This window comes from Mustela erminea, chromosome X, assembly GCF_009829155.1.
Source record: "Mustela erminea isolate mMusErm1 chromosome X, mMusErm1.Pri, whole genome shotgun sequence".
Taxonomy (NCBI): domain Eukaryota; kingdom Metazoa; phylum Chordata; class Mammalia; order Carnivora; family Mustelidae; genus Mustela; species Mustela erminea.
Genome location: NC_045635.1, coordinates 30,621,084 through 30,641,666, shown reverse-complemented (window position 1 = coordinate 30,641,666; position 20,583 = coordinate 30,621,084). Strand labels below are relative to the sequence as shown.

The window sequence follows — 20,583 nt, the reverse complement described above, 5'->3', positions numbered from 1 at the left end:
GTGTCATTCATAAATTTAGATTCTAAAGCTAATAAAATGGTATATTAAAGGGAACAACGTTTGAAGGCAAACTCCCCCCATGAAGAAGATAAACCTCTGTGTTAACCAAGGGACACAGAGATGTTACACACTGTGTTCCCTACAGCCACACCCCAGCCCCCCACTACTCAGAAGATTAATTGCTAATTTTATTTTTTTTGCATTTGCTAATTTTAATGACAAAGTGAGGAATCTGCCCCTGCCAGCACTACTGTTGGGAGGGCTAAGAGGGCTGGGAGGAGCCTCGAGATCTAGCACCAGAGTGGGCGCTGCTGGATCTAGCTCGGGCCCTCTCTGCTTCATCTCGCAAAGCCTCCTCATTCTGGGATGGGAAGCACCAGGGGTCGGACTCGTGGATCTTCGTCAGAAACTCCAGCAATTTCATCTTGCTGGTCTCGGCATGGGCTCTGGGACCCCACAGGAACACGTAGCGTGGAGGATCCCTGTCGGCCACCTGCCGGTACTCCAGGTACTCTTCATGCACCAAATCTTGGGTGATGAACTTCCTGGGCTCCCCAAAAATGAAGTGCTTCCTCCCAGAATATAAGTCCATCATATTCAGCACTTCCCAGATCTCCTCCTCAGTGGCACAATTGCCCTTCATGAAGATCACACCCAGGACAATTATCAGGAGGCTGGTGTTGGGCATGCTGTCCTCACTGCCAAGCCTCTCAACATAAGTGAGGCCCAATTTGTTGACAAGGACATAACTGTGGTTGGTGGGGTCTACCTCATTCATATCAACACCAAAGACCAGCTCCATGCGCTCAGAGGCTTTCTTGAGGAACTCAGGGAACTCATCGTTGTACTCTTGGATAACATCAATCATATCTGCCCTTGTGATGGGCTCTTTCATTTGATACTTGTGCAGCAGGAACTGCACCAGCATTGTCACCTTCTCATCTAGAGGGTCTATGGGGAAATTCCCAATGTCGGACAGGGACTTTGATGAAGAAGCAGAACTATTATCCTTTTCTAGGCTGCTGGAGCCCTCACCTGATTTGCCTGGTGAGATGGCTCTGATGAGAGGATAAGAAGAGTAGGCACTCTGGGGAGCACTGGGTATTCCAGCATCCAGAGCTTCCTCCATGTTGCCAGGCATCAGAGGACCAGAGGAGGGGGAAGTCTCCTCCACGGCCTTAGAGACCTGTGTAGCCTCCAGGTCTTGGCTCTTGCTGGGGGCATAGTGTTGTTCCTTTGTGCGGCTTGGGATCTCCTGACCCTGAGACATGCTCGATTCTGTTAGTGGTAGCAGGGAGGAATGTGGGCAAGAGGGTGGATGATAGGGGACCACAACCTGGGGAGAAAGGGAGGATGTGAGTGGCCTCATCTGGTAAACTCAACCGTAGAAGAGTGTCTCCACCCATCTTTTCCTGAGAACAGTACTCTAGAGCCTCACGTGTCTCCTTTCCTGAACGGTAAGAAGCTGCAGGAGGAGTGAGAAGGCTCCTCAGGGTGCAGTGGGCTGACACAGCTTACCACAGCTGACGACAGGGGAGGTAGGGTTAGGCTACCAGATACCCTGGCTTAACACCTCTCAGGGGTGATGATACGGTTTGGGATCTGTATAGTTCCTGCCAGTGTGGAGTGGATATTCCCTCAATCTTCACCGAGTATCTTACCTTGACTGTGGTAGAGGCTGGGATTCCTCCTCAGCTGACTGGAGGCTACACTCAGACTCCTGAGGAAAAGTAAAGGGAAAGCACTGCCAGGCATGCCCTTCCCCCACCCCAGCTCCACCTTGATCCACCCAGGGCTGATAGTAGAGCTCTAAAGGGCCCCTCTGTTCTGGAGGACGGGCCCCCTCAGTCCTCACTCAGTTCTCCTTCTGTTGACTTGTGCCCACCTCAGACCGCGGCCCTCACCATGGTTGGATTCTGAGGCCCCAGTCAATGGGTGCCTCCGTCTGACAGTTATTTCAGAGTTTTTGTGGGATGAGAAAAGAGACAGGGCTTTACTCAAGGGGGTCCCTCTATTCTGGCATCGTTGGTTCCCTCATTCAATATCCTCACTTGACCAGTCGTAGGACTTCTCCTTTTGCCCATAGACGCCACGCCTTTCAGTACCAGCCTTCGCGAGGAAACTTTGAAACCAGAGGTTAAAGGACGTTCCTTCCGCTTCTGCTCCTCGTCCGCTCCCCACGCTGTGTTCGGGTCCTCCCAGGGCTGAGAGCAGGAGTAAGGTTCTATGGGGTTCCTTACATTCCAGGATAATTAACCTCACTTAGTGAGGTTGTTGGAATCCCTTCAGGGCCAGGGACTCCTCCCTGCTCAGAATTGAGGTTGTGCCCCGTATACAAAGTCAGACTCCTAAGAGGCTGGAATCTGAGAGAACCTCTGATAGTTCTTTTGGAACTGCCCATTGCGGACAGTGGTGTGGAACTCTTAGAGCTCCATCCATTCTGGAGTCAGGGGTTCCCTCAGCCTGGAACTCCTCCCTCACTAAATAAAATATACGCACATTTAACTGATGAAACAATGATCTCAAATGATTAATTTTAATTCCATATTCATAATATGATCTAAAAATCTCATTTAATAACATATTCCCATTATCCTGTAGTTAATGTGGCTAAAATCTAGATGAAGATAAAATGAAAAAAATATATATAGTTCATATCCTAACATGGGTATATCAAATCAGGGTCTCCAAGAAGCAGACCCTGAAAGAAAATTTGTGTGGTAGTGTGCCCAGGGTAAAACCAGAGAGAAGGCAGAGGCAGCATGACAGAAAAGAAAAAGAAGCCAAGCAAAGATACGGTTCCAGGCGAGGTCTAGCCTGATTTTGTGGGGAACTCTGGAGCATAAGTTCAACTTCAGAGTTCATGGTGCCTTGTGGCAAAGGATCTGGGCTTTTAAATTCCCACACCGGTCATTCATTGATTGTATCTCACTCTGGGACTATGGGGGGCAGAGGTGAGGGAGTGAGGCATGGAGGCTCCAAGACATTTCTGACTCTCTGTTGAGGCACTGAGACTCCAGTGCCCAAGAGCAATCCCTTCAATATCAGAGGTGCAGCACTTCACAGCATGACCCACAGAAGCTAGATGGATGCAAAGTCAGGGGAAGGGATCTGAGAAAATTCATGAATGGATGCCAGGGGGGCCTGCAACCTGGTATGGTGGGAAAGACAGTGGACTTTAGGGACAGACGAGAACGTGTTCAAGGTCTGGCCTTACTCATTAGGCCTAAGCCTGGGCAGATGACTTGGGTAATCTCTTACACGTATGTTTGTGAAAAAATCCTTTTCATTTTTATTCTCAAACTCTAGCAAAATACCTGGCACTTAGTTGGCATTCAAGAAGAGAATGTTGAATAGATGAAACCACTAAACCTATTTTGACATAGCTCTGGTGGGATTCAGCTTGTTGGGTTTTATTGTTATTGTTGTTTATTACTTTTTTATTTTTATTGTTCTCCCTTTTCATTGCATAGAACTTTGCTTCTGTGGTTTTAATACACATCTTACTGGAATACCAACTATCTCTATCTCCAGATTGACTCCAGGATTAATGTTTACATCATAAATTTGTAATACATATGTGCATTTTAAAAATCACATATATGTGTGTATACACACACATATGTATATATGTATACTATATATGCGCATACATATATATAAAGAGAGGGGGGACTTAGCCCCCCACTAGTCAAGAGTGAGCCTAAGATTTTTTCCTCCTCTTATCAGCCAGGTCCTAGGAAGCAGATTCGAATGCTAGACTTTAATAAAGTTCCCCATAAAGGTACTATGAAAAAAAATTTTAAATAGATTTGATTAGCTAATTATTCTTAAAATAATCAGTGTGAACCTACCAGGCAGGTCACACTTAAATGGAGAAGTCATAAAAAATAGAGATTATGAATTTATTGCTCATTGTCTAAAAAGACAAGGAAAATTTTAACTTACATTTACTCTGTAAGGCCATGGCAAAGCTTAATATAAAATACCCCATTATTAGGTTGCTCTAAGATCTATGTTTATTTGATTATTTATTTAGCCTCATGGGTCATTTGTATCTCTTTAGACATTGATGGCTTCATGATAGGGCACCTCAGACTTATTCCATGAACCTATTAGTTAAAATTCACAAACTTTTATGTTCAGAGATTAACAACAGCAAGAAACAGTTATTAAGAATGTGCTTGAGCCTGGTGATGTGATGAAGATGATCTTGTCTGATTTTTCATTTAATCATCAATACGACCCTATGAGTTAGGGACTACAGTCATCTCAGTTTCACAGATGGGGAGATTCGGGCTTAGAGAGGTTAAATAACATGATGGTGGGCTCATAGCTAGAAAAAGGCAAAAGCAGGATTCACACTCACGTGATCTGAAACCAGAGGCTCCGACCCAGCTTCCAAAAGGGAGAAAAAAAGTTTGAAAGTCTGTATTAAAACTCAAGATTCTCTTTGGGGAGTCCAGCCTACTTTAAAACCCAGGAAGACGAAAATACACAGAAAAGGCTCTGCTCTTCATATTAACTAATAAAACCGGCGTCCCTAGCCAGTCAAATCAGAACATTCTCTACTCCCCATAACTTTCTCAAGATACCGTACTGACCTCTTCTTCACTCCTAACTCCAGTGGACACAACTGCTTATTTGAGAAATACCATCATAAGCGTTTGCACAATGAAAACCCATGAAAGTCTCACTTGCACTCCTTAGACAGAAAATAAGAGTTAATCTAAAAAAAAAATCATGGGAGGATTGAGGTTATGATGGTACAGCTGAAGGTTTTAAGAAATCTTTTTATTTACCTTTTAAAAGACAGATTTTTAATGGTTCTCTCTTAGTAGATCTGTCTCCTTTCAGTAAAAATAGAGCACTACACAAACCCTCATTAGGTCATTTTCACTAAGAAAGAAAATTTAATTTCCCTGCCTATAATATGGCTTTGTCATGATTGGATGGGAAACCCCATGAATTTGGAAGAGTCACCAAGTGCAGGGAGGGCAAAGTTGTGAGAGGAGCCGCGGCCAGCAAGGACAGGTTGTTGGCTTCACCGATGGGGCAGAGGCACACGTGCAAATTCTCAAATCACACCTGGGTCTCTGTGGACTGAATTCGAGCATAAAACTGGCTCAGGGCTGGCATTAGGGAAAGGCTTGCTCTTTGCTGGGGGAACTCTTGACCTCATCCAAAAGTCCAGGGCTATCCTAGGAAGGAACATAAATCCTGCACAAAACAGACCTTCACATTGGAAGTGTTAATCTGAGCCAAGTAGGTAGGTTTTTTCTTCTTCTTCTTCTTCTTTTTTTTTTTTTTCCGAAGTACTAATTATGGTGATCCTGGGGGGAAATGGATTTGGGGTAAACACCACCTGCATTGGCAGCTGAGAGAATGTGACAGGAGAGTTTGGCATCTGAATGCCATTATGTATGTTGTATTATGAGTAGAATGTGTGAATTCCATCTGTCCCAAGACTGTGGTTCTTTATTGCTAAAAACCTGTTTTGACAGACCAATTACAGATGGAAAAGACACCCTCATTTATCTAAGCTGGACCCCAGGCTGCCTCTGTGCTGTATAGCATGCCATAATTAAGTTAGTTGAGGAAATCTAATTCCTAATGTCTGAATTCTTGCTATTCCCAGTTTTTGTCCACCATCCTGGCTCTGGTCAGGAAAACAGGGACTAAAAATGGGTGGGGTAAAAGTCAAGGTAGGAATCGGTAGCATCAGTTACCTTGTTTTGCGTTCTCATACTCTTTTTTTTTTTAAAGATTTTATTTATTTGACAAACAGAGATCACACATAGGCAGAGAGGCAGGCAGAGAGAGAGGAGGAAGCAGGCTCCCTGCCGAGCAGAGAGCCTAATGGGGGGCTCGATCTCAGGACCCTGAGATCATGACCTGAGCCAAAGGCAGAGGCTTTAACCCACTGAGCTGTCCAGGTGCCCCTCTCATACTCTTTAATGCTGGGGTGACTGCCCAGGAGACTTCTGTTAGTCCCGGCAGCAAGCTACATGAGCAGTGGAAGGAACAGAACGGAAAGCCGTATTTCCTACTGAGATTTATGTTGGCAAATTGTTGCTGCCAGGGCCATGGGTTATACTGAGACATTTCTGAGCTTCCTCTGGGTTTTTGAACAAGACGAGCTTTGCAAAGTCTGAGAGCCACAGAATTGCTGTTCTGTTTCCTTGGTTAGGTGCAATTAATCATGGTGGTATGCCACCAACAAATGAAAATGTTTTTCTTTTAGACAGGCAGGAAAGTTGGAAAGGACGTCAGGAAGAGTGTTCTACTCTAAATACATCTTTATTTATTTTAGAGTCCGTGCAGGATGTTTTTATTAGTACATTTCCAACGAGAGGGCTGAAACCCCACTGCAAAGTGGGTCCACAACAGTGCAGTCCTGTGGCCCCAGTCGTGCCCTCTTGCTAACTTACGGATGTCTTTACTGCATTCTTCTCACTATAGTACTGTAGGAGGGACATTCTACCTCCAGTAGAAAGACACTAGGGTTCCCGGATCTGTGGATTCCAGAGATCTGTGCCTAGGTATCTGACCATTCCTGCGTTTTCCCAACTAACATTTTATGCGAACTAGCTGCAGTTCTGCTTAGGAATTTTCACAAGAGATGATTTCACACAAACTCATTCCAGTGTGCTCTAAATGCCTTTCAATAAAAGTAGCGTGTAACTTCTTTTTTGTTACTGGGAAAAGTGAAGTTTCAAGATCCTGGATTTCACTCCTTCCTGGTTCAACTTTGAGGTCTGGTAGTGAACAGCTTCTTTGGAAGAGGGCACATATATGGATGCTGTCAGCATTCTTAACTGCTTGCCTTTATCCTGACAGCTTGGGTTGTTGACTCATGGAAACCATTGGATCAAAATATTTTATCTACAAAATTTCCAGTGCCTGCAACTCAAAACTAACAACAACAACAAGCGCACAAACCTCTTCTGGAAAATATGTCTTCTACAGCGTGTGATGCAAAGATCGACACTGAGAGTATTCAGTCTATTTTTCCAGAATGAGGGAGAAAAAATTAGGCCCACAAAAAGTCTGTTATTTTTACTATTACTTTTCAAGATTATTTGTTATTTTGTTTTATAGCTCAAGGATTTCCCAAAAGCCCTGGGAACTCAAACTGCTGGGTTTAATATTACTCTTGCTCTCTTGCAGCTGACAGGAAATTTTCACGTGTTTGATTTCAGTTATGTAGCATTAATGCTTTAATGGAGGCTGTCTGATCTGGGGTTTAAAGTGAATGGAAGTAAAATTTTAAAATCCACTTATTTCACAATTTAAATTGAAATAACTCTTGGATTCAGTAACTTCCAAGGATTTTTTTCATCTAAGTATGTCCCTTAAACTTTTTTGCCCCTAACAGGCTTACCTCTAAACAATGATGTCTCATGGAATCAGGTCTCATTGCAGACAAAGTAAATTCTACTTTTGATTTCTGTTTTCCTGTCCTCTGACCAGTGTTTATTAAATAACCATTCTGAACAAGTCACATAACCTTTTGAGGCCTCAGACTCCTCATTGCTTGCTTGCTTTTTAAGATTTTTTTTATTTAGGGGTGTCTTGATGGCTTGGTTAAGCGTCTGTCTTCAGCTCAGGTCATGATCCCAGGGTCCTGGGATCAAGCCAGGCATCAGGCTCCCTGCTCAGCAAGAAGCCTGTTTCTCCTTGTGTCTGCTGTTCCCCCTGCTTATGTTCTCTCTCTCTCTCTCTCAATTAAAAAGATTTTAATTTATTTGAAAGAGAAAGGGCATATAAACATGTGAGGAGGGGGAGGGACAGAGAGAGAGAATCTTCAGACTCCCCACTAAGCACAGAGCCTGATATGGGGCTTAATCTCATGGCCCATGAGATCATGATCTGAGCTGAAACCAAGAGTCAGACGCTTAATCGGCTGAGCCACCCAGGGGCCCCAGACTCCCCATTTCTAAAGGGAATTTGTTAAATGTTAAAGATACTTTGAACCTTAATGTTGCATTTATAATTTTGCTATTGGCTTATGATCTTTCTAAATATCTAAAAGGGTTATATGTAGGAGTAGATACCATGACCAAGTAGAAAAATAATGGACTTTGTAGTAAAAAGACCATGTTCAGATCTAAGTTCTGCTCTTCTGTGTCTTCTGTGAGCCTTAGTTTTCTCACCTGGAAAATGGATACACTTCTGTTGTTCTCACAACATTGTCTGGAGAATTAAATTAGAATAAATGACCAAATATGTAACATATAGTAGCACAATAAGTCATACTGGCTGATCTCTTTTGCCTCAAATCATTTCCAGTGCAAATACTGAAAGAAGATCTGTGCCAAAAAAATAAAAATAAAAAAAGAAAGAAACTTATAGCAATCTAATGTTAGAAAATGCTATATGCAGGGTACCTACCTGGTGCAGTCCACTGAGTTTCTGACTCTTATTTTTGGCTCAGGTCGTGATCTCAGGGTGGTGAGATCGAGCCCTGCATCGGGCTCTGCCCTCAGTGTGGAATCTGCTTGAGACTTTTTCTCCTTCTCCCTCTGCCCTCCCCCTGCTCTCTCTCTCCCTCTAAAATAAGTCTTTTTTTTAAATGCCATATGAAAAGAGAAATTTATATGTAATGGACATCTTAAATATGTTTTGCAAGAAGGAAGTTTAAATGAGGCTTAGCTGCCCCAGCCCCGCTTAGTTCTAAATTCTGATTCTTACTCATTCCTGGTTATTGCTTGGATTTGACATTTGTCTTTGGTGGTCCCGATTAATCCTTTGTATAGCCATTAAGAGGTAGAATCCATTTCCCCACACCACCAGAGTCAGGAATACTTAGAGCAGATGTAGAAGCTATGGTGAGTATGGGGACTGTAAGTTGTGAATTCAGAGGCAGATCACCTGCTGAAAGGGAAAAGCTTCGGACTAGAAAGTCCTCTTGTTCAGCTTCAGCCTTCTTTATAAAATTCAGTAATCCCTGCTGCCTGAGGTAGCCTGTTTGCCCACTGGACCTTGACAATTCATTAGGGATAGAAAAATAAAAAATAAATAAATAGAAAGTCAAGAGAGCCAAAATCCTTTTATCATAACCTTCTAAAAGGAACTGAACAAAATTTATGGAGGGCTTTGAGATGCTTAACATAAAAGCTATTGCAAATAATACTGACCAAAATCCAGAGTTAGAGTAAATCAAACTGATAACTGTTATCAGAGTTATCTGTAAGTCAAACTATGTGGTTGGTTCTGCATAATTATGGAGGGCCCTCTTCAAACTGCAGAATTAAGATGTTTTAGAATAACAGGCAATCCAGTCCAACTACTCAATTTTAAAGATGAAGAAAACTGAGGCTGCAGAAGTTAAGTGACCTGCAGATCAGCACATAATTCAGTCGTTCAGAGCAAGGATCTGCTCTGCCATTTCCTACTGGGGTGACTTTGGCAAGTACACAATCTTTGTAAGTTCCATGGTACTTACTGTAAAATGGAGCTAGAATAGGAGGTACCCCACAATAACCCATAGGATGCATGTAAAATGGTTAGCAAAATGCCTGGCCTATATTAAATACTATTATCATTATTGGAATGGTAACTAAAATCTGGCATTATAATGATTTATAACTTGGAATAATGGATAGGAGAGTGCTACTTCATATATTAAGTGGAAGGAAATTTTAGATCATGTTTAGGATCCATCTTTAAACATGCATGTAGTAGAGAGAGCAATACATAACATTTACTCTAACATTTTCCTCAAAGACAAAAGTCTTTGTGCTAAAGGCCTTCTGTTAGGGCAACAGGGAAATTCCCCAGCAGACATAATAACTATTTAGAAGAAGAATACCCCTGTAACTTCATAATAAATATTTATTTCCCCTGGAAAATCCAGATACACTTAAGTGATTTCTGTCCCCTACCTAAAAAGCAAATAAGTCCAATATGACAAGTGAAATAAGAATAACAAAGACTTGAAATATTATTGTTTTATGGTATTGAAGAGTCCTTTGTTGTGATATTATGTGGCCCTCAAAACCTAGACACATCGAGTTTTATATACAAAGAACTCTTTACTAAATAAGAAGGGATATTATGTCGATCTGTCATATGTGTTTTGGCTTCTTATAAGTTTTTTCTCAGGAGTTAACCTATTTCACAACCCAAATGAAGGCTCATAGGGTAAAGGGTAATATTTTAAACAGGTCAAATTGCATTCCCATCCATCCTGATTCTCAACTGCACTGTTGATGAGTCTTTTCAGAAAAGACCTAAGACCCTCTGAGTCATTCCACTTCTCCACATATTTCGTGCAGATGGAGAGAAGCCTGGAGGTGGTTCTTGGGTGGAGGTAAACTTGTATCAGTTGGGTGGTTGCCAGAAGCCAGGTGAGTGGTGAGTGGTCCTAAGGCTATCGGGTATCGTAATGGAGCCATGGATGTCAGAATGTTGAAATGAGAGCATAACCCAAGGCCCTCAAATGTTGCAAGACTTTTAGTTCCTCTCTTTGAAACTGTAGATAGGGTCTTGGATTATGTGTCAGAATAGCAGACCATATTACGTGATCCAGCTTTGCACTTGAGAAAGAGGTAGATACTATCAGAAAATTCACCTCATGATGTAATTTGAGAGATTTTTTTCCTGATGAGAACCAGGAAAAGTAAGAGACTCCATTTTGCCCACTCTCACATGCATCTATTCACCCAACTTATTTTTTTCCTATCTGGCTGTTGCCCCCACTGAGTAGTAAACTTGATGCCTCATAAAGTAACCAGTAGGAGGTGCTTTATGGGGGATGCTCACCTAGTCCTCATAGGTTCTCTGTTAAAGAATAGAGAATTCAAATATTTCCCATTATGATCACTGCTCATTTTAATATCTATATGTATATAAAATATATATCATGTTCTATGTCATGGTTCATAATATCTTGAAAAACATTTAGATATTTCTATTCCTCCAAATAAAAATTATACATTTAGTTTTCCATATAATTAATCCCAAGTGAAGTATTTGCAATAGCCAGTTATGAAAATTACATATGCCGTATTCAACTTTCAAGTACTGCATAGTATACTGTGCCTGAAAATGTAATTAGATACATCAGAGAAACTAAATCCCAAGGAAGGCACATTTGCTTTCATTTAATTTCCCAATTGTAAGACCACAAAATGGCTCATAAAGTTGTTATGCCCATTATTATCAGTAATATTATTCAGGATGAAACAAATACTTGAGAAGCATTTGTTTTTATGCTCGGGTTTGTTTGGTTCCTGACACAGTGATGGTGGAGGAACTATTGGACCAAAAGCCATAAATTAAATACGTTTGAGAAAAAATAAATTGGGAAAAGACTAGGCATAATTAAGTTTAAAAGGTTGATTCTCTCTGAAGGAAGGTTTTTAAGGGAAAATGTATTACATTATGGAACCATTCAAACTGGCATTCATTCTGTAGTCCCTAGAGACTTTGTGCTCACATAAAATGGAAGACTGACGTGGTCCTCAGCCTCACGGCCAAGTTGTTCTACAGGTTGAACTCCAAGTTGTCTCATTACATGATTAATGACATCCGCAATAAGAGTGATGCACAGTTAAGTTTGTGGTGCTTCTACATAAATAGGTTCAGCATTAAAAGTTATAAATTATTAGGGACAGAATGCTCTTGCATGCAACCAGGAAATCACTTTTCCTGGTGGGCTTTTAATAACATCAAATCTATCAAGGGTTGACACTTCTGCTGTTATTTCCTCTAGGCAAAACCAAAACCTTAACTGTTTATCCACAACAGCAGGGATGTTTTTAAAAGAAGACAAAGACGGGTTGGTGATAGGAATAGCAGCAGGGTAGGTGGTTCTCAGAATATAGATCACCTTTCTTCACTAAACCTCTTTACGTGAAGCACAAGGGTGAATGTGAGGAATTCAAATGCCAAGGTGATTCCTCTGATGGAACTGGGCACTTGAAGACAGAAGATGAACTGGAAGGTCATAGGCATTTCCCCGGATGAGCTTCAGGAAGCAAATTTATATTTCCATTACAAAAAATTTTTTTTTTGCAAATTTACATTTCCAGGTCATGTTGCAGGAGGTTCTTTATCCTGGAGGGAAGGTGATTTGGAGGGATATTTTGCTACGTGGGAGTTTTTCACATGGGCAACTTGATTGATTCATAGAGTTGGTCACCTGTTAGAATGTGTTTTAAGCCACTCGAGAAAAAGTAATGCCCTGTTAAGCTCTACTAGGTAATTTTAAGTGTGCAGTTCAGTGGCACAAAGTACATTCTGCTGCTAAGTAATTACTGCTGCTGTCTGTTTCCAAATCTGTTTCAGCATCCCGAACAGAAACTTTGGACCCGTGAAACAGTAACTTCCTACTGCTCATAATCGCTGACCTGGAGATTTTTTGTATAAGTGTTATCAGACAATATCTGTCATTTTGCGTCTTAACTATTTCATTTAGCCTAATGTCCTCAAGGCTCACTCATGTTGTGGCATATATCAAAACTTCTGTTTTTATGACTGAATATTTCATTGTATGTTTTTACCACATTTTGCCTATCTATTTATCGGTTTATGGGCTTGGGTTGCTTCCAACTTTTGACATGATAAAGGCAAAGGCAGGAAAGATTTCAACAGAATTTACATAAAAGTACACTTGGATGGCTCTGGTGTTAGTCTCACACACACACACACACACACACACACATACATATATGTGTGTATATACACATATATGTATGTATATATATATACATACACATACTGTTATATATATACATAAAACAGTGAGCTTGAAATGGCTGAGTTTAATGAATTATACTGAACACATGAGATAGAAAATGCAGACCACTTATGGGCTACTGAATATATTGTCACCTTCAGACTATATTATTGAATATCCAGATCTTTTAAAAATACAACCAACTTCTAAAAATGGGTAGTTTCAGCTAAGCCCAAACACACACTGAGTAAATCTGGCTCAGTCATCCCTGCTTGAATTTTCTAGTCTACATAAAGGAACTACTAACAAATCAAAACAACCCCACCAATCACTATTGCTCACCATATTGCGATATCCAGTGGCTAAGAATAAATCAGTCTTATCTAAAATATAAGCATATTTTGATACAGCTGGCCTCTTCCTTCTCATAAAAACACCTTCTTCTTTTGTTTTTGGGATAATCACAGTCCCCAGGTTTTCACTCTCACAGGCTACCACTTGTTAGTCCCCTTTGAATGAGGGTTCTTCATCTCTCTTACTTTTTTTTTTTTAATGCTGGTGTACCCCAAGGATCAGTCTTGAGGCCTCTTATCTATTCATCCCTCCCCTTGCTGATATAATTTCAAGCTGGAGTTCTGAATACCATCTACATTATAACAATCCCCAATCATAGCTCTAGTATGGGTATTTCTTCTGAACTTTAGACTCATAATGTTCAATTGCCTATTCAGTAATTCCCATTTGGCTATCTAATAGGCATTTTAAAAATTGAACTGAAATTGAACTCTTAATCTTCCCTCTACACCTGCTTTTTCCAGTCACAATTAGTGCCAGCTCCTGGTTGCTGAGATCAATGTCCTTGATGTTTTTCTGAGTTCCCCTCTTTCTCTATCCCCATTCCCAATCTATCAGGCAATCCATGAGTTCCACATTCAAAATATATCAAGAATCTCATTGGGGAGGGTATGTGCTTTGGTGAGTGCTGTGAAGTGTGTAAACCTGGTGATTCACAGACCTGTACCCCTGGGGATAAAAATATATGTTTATAAAAAATAAAAAATTAAAAAAATATATATCAAGAATCTGATGAATTCTTTTTTAAATCACTGGACTGAGGTCTAATTAACATAAAAGCTAAACATTTTTAATGTATACAACGTAATGAATTTGGGTAAATATACATTTGTGAAATTGTCACCACAATGTATGCCACAAACATACTTTCAGCACAACCACCATATTCTCAGTTGCTGTTGTTTATCTCCCAGATGGCTACACTATCCTCCCCTAGGCTTCTCCATGAATCCACTCTTGTGGTCCTACAGTGTGGTCTTCACATAGCACCTAGAATGATCCTCTTGGAAGTCCATTGGGTCATGCCATTTCTCAGCCCCAAATCTCTTAATGGCTCCACATTTCTCTGAGAGTAAAAGCTCAAACATTTAAGAAGTTTGACAAGGCACTCTATGATCTGATCCCTTTCTGAGCTCATTTCCAATTCCTCACTACTCTGTCCTCTGCTCACTTTGGCCAAGCCAGAGTGTCCTCTTCAAACACTTCAGGTGAGTTCCCGCAGTAGCGATTTGGCACTGGGTGTTCCTTCAGTCTGAAGTGCTTTTCCTCCAGGTATCCTTGTGACTAGTTCTACCTTCTTCTTGGCAGGGATGCTGCCTGTTGGTGTGAAGGCTGTGGTGTAACATGACGGCACCTGGATGAGAGGTAAGTGGGTGCAGAAGCCATGCTCCTAAGGTACGCCTTGACACTTGTGGGCCAGCACAGAACTTGCTTCTCAGTAAGATGCATTCTGACTAGCCTCAGAAGTCCTGGTTTTTCTCACTGTATTAGCCATATGTTTTATTTTCTTATTCTGAGGCTTTGTTGCCTGGAGCTTTGTTGACCTTGGAGGGACTGGCCTGCCCAGTGCTGACCATTTCTTAGAAGTCGGAAAGGATTTGCCTGAAAATATGCCTTTCACATGCAAAGTAATCAACCTGAAGCCCATACCCCCAAGTACTCCTTTATCTAGCTCCTGTACTCTGGGCCACTGTTTATCTGCCCTAATTGCTCCATGGCCAGATGCTAGACAACTAGGGAATAGTCCCTCTATCCGAGCCTGCTAAAATTACTCAGCGACTAGCCAGTCTTCAGCCTGTTTATCCTGCCTCGACAGAACCTTCTTATGGAAACTGCACTGAAGGCTCTTGCCATGGTTCCCTCCCTCTCCCCTCTGCCTCAAGACTGACTCTGGCATTTCCTCTTGTAGCTCCCCGTGGCATTAAGTGTGCATTCCTCTGAGGAACCATAGATAATAAACTATCTCCCAGTGGCAATCACCTGCTGATCTTGTGGCCTTACTGTACCTCATATTGTCTGTTCATACACAGTATTTTATTTTTTTTTAAGATTTTTATTTATTTATTTGACAGACAGAGATCACAAGTAGGCAGAGAGGCAGGAAGAGAGAGAGAGGAGGAAGCAGGCTCCCTGCTGAGCAGAGAGCCCACGCAGGGCTCTATCCCAGGACCCTGAGATCATGACCTGAGCCAAAGACAGAGGCTTTAACCCACTGAGCCACCCAGGTGCCCCAATACACAGTATTTTAAAATACTTAATCTATTCTAATTTTAAGTAGTTCCTATAATCTTCTAACATATATATTATTCTTTTATTTATTACCCATCTTCCCCCTTGATCAACGAATGCAGGAATATTTGTTTTCTTCACTGATAGATCTCCCACTTTCTGTAATGGTGTGTAGCACACAGTAGGTGTCCTTTAACAGTTTATAAATGAATAAATAAATGAATAAACAGTGGTAGTCAAGTGTCAATTTACATATATTTCAAAGGCATATATAATGCTTTTCAGCATTTGTTTTTCAATGAACTCTAATTTCATTAAGAAATCAAGGCGCCTAAATGAGCAAAATCAAACTTGAAAAAAAAATACATATGAGTATTTTAGCAAGAAATGAATGTTTATATGATACTCTTTTAACTGAGATACATTTGTCAAGCTGGCTCATAGTCAATTATTTACGAAATATATAAATCCATACGTATTACACATATTGTCTATAGCTTAAGCTTACCCTTCCCCTTATTACCTATTAAAAGAACCTCAAATTATTCGGGTAGCAGATACAAAATGGAACCCCCTGTTATTCAGGTAGCAAGCAGAAGTCCCTTGATTTCAGAGCAGTTGGATACCTCCATCAACACCGGATCAGCATAGATGGCAACAAGGGGCATTTGGTGGAAATGGACCCTGGATAAAATGCCACAGATGTTCACTGTTCTTACTGAGATATGGATTTTTTTTTCATAAGTACTTCTCAATGTGTTGTATGCTTTTGCCAATTACCAGCCATTATTTATATGACTGCTTTTGGCGAATTTGTCCAATTATCTTATGTTTCTCAAGAGGGGATTTGGGAAGCTCTCTACTCAGTCATTCTAGAACATGTACTCCCCAGACACTGGACTTTTAGATATCCATGGCATGTAGCATGAGGGAGCTACTCTATGTAAAGGACAAGTTGGTTTAAAAGACTGTGGGGATAATGCTAGATTAAAATAGTGGCAGTAGTAACAATCTGATATACGCTATATAAAGGCTTGGCTGGGGGCGCCTGGGTGGCTCAGTGGGTTAAGCCGCTGTCTTCGGCTCAGGTCATGATCCCAGGGTCCTGGGATCGAGTCCCGCATGGGGCTCTCTGCTGAGAGCCTGCTTTCCCTCTCTCTCTCTCTCTGCCTGCCTCTCTGCCTACTTGTGATCTCTCTCTGTCAAATAAATAAATATTAAAAAAAAAGAAAAGAAAGAAAGGCTTGGCTGGTAGAAATGGTGGGACACTTTTGACTAACTGGATTTGGCAGTTGACTGAGAAGGAAGGTCTCACCCGTGTCTGAGATTAAGAAACTGGAACAGGCAGAAGTCTGGGTCTGTATAGAAGAATTTATGGCAGAGGTAGGTGGATGTGCCTGATAGACTGTTGTAAATGTGTGCAGAAAAAGAAAAGACATGGTACAATTTCACCATTCCTCAGGAATACAGTCTGAGATAAAAACTTCTGTAAATCTCTAAATGTGTATATATTTTAGGAATAAAGAGTTAACTGTGAGTGACTAAACAATGGTGAGCGGAGGACAAAAGAACTGTCTTAAGATATATCCATTGGCAGTATTCTATACTCAGTCACTGGCTATGTGTCTAGCTTCTCGCCTTGCTTTACTGAGTATTCAAATTTATGCTTTAGGAACATCACAGTTATGTCATGGACATATGTCCACCTCAAATAGTTTGAGTCTCAGCAGCCATGGCATTTACTCAGTAGGATGTCGTCAGCCTCCCTACAGATTTCCTCTGGTTAAGAGTCTCCCCCAGACCCTCTGTGCCTCTGGTCTTCGCATAGTCTTCTCCTGTTTTTCTTCGCTACCATCTCTCTGACATCTACTCTTTTTATAAATGTTAGGAAATTATAAATAGAAATGTACTTTAAATATGATAGGAAACAAATAAAGGCTTTTTTTTTTTTTAGCTCAAACTCTATATGAAGAAACCAACTATCATCAATTCTACTTGATTTTTCTGCCATGTTCTTTATTATTTCTTAGTGAACAGGGCCCCTTAAGTTATCATTATTATATTTTGCAACATAGAAAACTCAAGGGCATATATTTAATGAAGATGTTATTATGGTGATGAATGTTGTTATTAAGATGTCTTGGAAAATGAATTCATAATAGCTAAAATATAAATGAATTTCTCTCTTTTGAATATTTTGTCCCTCTTCATTCTAAAGATATTTGTGTAGGATAGCAACTAGTAATATCCATAGCAAGATACTCCTTTTCCAGAACTTTTACTGGTACTGTTGTACTTTCCTTGGATGCCATGGGTGATTCATAGATCAGGACCATTCCATTCAAATTTGCACAGTACTGCAGCAATTTCAAATGATCTATGTAATGTGTATACACACACATATATACATATATGTGTCTGTGTGTTCCTGAAATTTTATGTATTATATGCTGTTGTTTATAGCTATAGGGAAACCCAGTTTCAAGCCCAGATTCTGTGTTTAATTCTTTAAGAACCAGATAACATACTCTGGCCCTGGCATATAAGGGTATACATGTTTCTTATCCTTTATAAAACAGTGCTTGATTTCTCATCAAGATGGTGCAGTGAGCTCACACTAACACATGCCTCTGATCCAAGAAGACAGTAAATGATAATGCTTAAAACTAGAAAAAAAAATGGTAGAGTCAGGCCAAAAGTAACATGATAAAAATCATCAGGGACCATAAAAAGAAGAGCAAAATGATTCAGTTTCTAGGTGGTAAATCATACAAGCACTCCTTGTATTTTGGGCAATAGGATTGTTTTCACAATCCATTCTTGAATTCAGGGACTGAGGGGGTACTACTTCCACTTTTTAAGGAGACTGAAAACATTGTTGTGGAATCATTGTTGTCCAGCAAAACCTCCTGCTGAGGCATGGCATGAACTTTCTAGCTGGCTGAGGGATAGGATTCATAATGCTCCCAAGATCTCAGTGAGGTCGGAACACAGATAACCATCCCCAGTGTTGTTTGGGAGGGGGTGGTGGAAGGACCAGGTGGAGACAACCGCGCAACTTCTAGATAGGCAAGGAAGACCACACAGAGGGCACATTTCCTTTCTTTTGCTGCATATGACCGCAAATTGAGCAGCTTAAAACACCTGTTTGGGGGGTGCCTGGGTGGCTCCATCGTTTAAGTGTCTGACTCTTGATTTCAGCTTAGATCATGATCTCAGGGTCCTTTCAGGCTCCCTGTTCAGCAGGGAGTCTGCTTCTCTCATTCTCCCTGTGTGCCTCCCCCTCCCCCCATCAGGTGTGCCCTCCCCTCCCTTTCTCTAAATTAAATAAAGAAAAAAACAGCTATTTTTAAGCTCACAGTTTTGTAGATCAGAGGTCTGAGCAGGCTCAACTGGGTTCTCAGTTTAGGGTCTTGTAAGTCCAAAATTAAGGTCTCAGCTGGGTATGTATCGTATTTGAAGGGTCTAGGGGAGAATCTGCTTCTGAGCACATTCAGGTTGTCAGGGAAATTAGGTTCTGTGTGTTTGTATCACTGAGCTCCCCCTTGTCCTTGCTGGATGTCAACTAGGTGTTATTGCAGATTCCAGAAGCCACCTGCATTACTTGGCTCTGGCCTCCTCCATTTTCAAAGCTAGAAATGGTGTGTCAAATCCTTCCCATGCCTCCCGTCACTCTGAATTCTCCTCTTGCCTTTCTGTTCTGCCACCATCTGGAAAAAAGTTCTCTGCTTTTAGGGGCTCATGTGATCAGATTAGGCCCACCTGGATAATCTCCTTTTTAGAGGTCAGCTGTGTCCTACAACATAACACAGTCACAGAAGCACTATCTCATAACATTCATAGGCTCCAGGATATATGGCTCGAAGTCCTTGAGCTGTAGTAGTTTCCTACAGATGCTATAACAAACAACCCCAAGCTGGGTGGTTGAAAACAGTAACAATTTACTCTCTCATAGATCTGGAAGCCAGAAGTCTGAAATCAAGGTGTCAGCAGGGTACTTTCTCTGGAGGTTCCAAGGAAAAAATCTATTTCGTGCCTCTTCTAGCTTCTGGAGGCTACTGGGATTCCTTGGCATTCTGGCTACATCTCTCTCTGCTTCAGCTTTACATTGCCTTCTCTACTGTGCATATCTGTCCAAAATCTGTTTGCCTCCTCACTTTTTTAAGGATACATGAGAATGTATTTAGGGCTCACCCACATAATCCAGGATAAGCATTTCTTTTCAATATCCTTAATTTAATCACATCTTTTGCCATACAAAGTCATACTGACAGGTTCCAGGAATTAGGATATGAACATGTATTTTTTGGAGTGACCATAAACCCCACTATAGTGGCCTTTCACAGAAATTCTTCCACAGGGCAGGAGTTAGAAAACAACAAGGAAAGCTAACAAAAAGAAATCCCATTCAAAAATTAGTCTGATGACTAAAATGCAAAGTTATACGATAAAATCTAATGCCAGGTGTGAACAAAAAACTCAGACTTTGATGCCTCTTCCAAGGAAAATAACTGATAGAAGAGTCTGATAAGGAATTTGAGAGATACATGTCTGAGATGTCCAAAGAGAGCTATGAAGGAACAATTTTTATTTAAAAAAAAAAAAAGGCACCACAATCTGGAATAAAATTGGCCAGAAATAAAGGAAGGATAGTATAATATAAACAAAACTGAATACTGGGAAAATAGAAAGTATTTTAATTTTGATAAAAAGTATAATCCTTACAAAGAGGGAGGGATTAAAAGTCTCCTGCTGCCTCCAGTGTGAGAGTCTTTACTATTCCTGCTCTTGCATGGAGAAACCCTGACAGACCAGGAGTGCAATGGATCACTAATGGGGATCTCTACCAGGGAACACTGTTGTTTTTTGTTTTTGTTTTTGTTTTTTTCTGAGTTATAATTACGCAAGTGCTATACCGTGTTTTGTTTTCTATTTTAACAAATAGAAAGTTCTAGGTTTTTAAAACTCCAACCACCCCCAGTCCCACCACCCCACAGTCAACAGGGCAAAGATGGGGAGCTCCACACCCGCGGTGAAGTAGGGCAACTACACAGGCGATTTAAAGGATGTAAAATGGGGGAGGCTTGCACTGTCCTATGAACAGAACAGAGAACAGCATTCAGCAGTGTGCTGTCCCCGGATAGGCGACATGAACAGAGTGAGAAAGAAGAGCTGCGCGCCATCGTGGCAGTGGCATAACCGGACAAACTGAGCATGTGGGTAGGGAAAGGGAGAGGCTTACTGGCCCCACGATGTGATCACAGATTAGAGAATGAGCTGTAGCCCATCAGTGCAGCCGTCAGAGGACAGGGGAT

General features: G+C 41.1%; 1 protein-coding gene across 1 annotated transcript; it reads right to left on the bottom strand.

Annotated features, from left to right (window-relative positions):
* Nucleotides 1–251: 251 nt before the first annotated feature.
* Nucleotides 252–1,270, bottom strand: LOC116582222 (melanoma-associated antigen B16-like). The gene has a single exon (XM_032329686.1). The coding sequence runs from the start codon at nt 1,268–1,270 to the stop codon at nt 263–265; it is 1,008 nt and encodes a 335-aa protein (XP_032185577.1). The 3' UTR covers nt 252–262.
* Between the last annotated feature and the right edge of the window lie 19,313 nt (nt 1,271–20,583).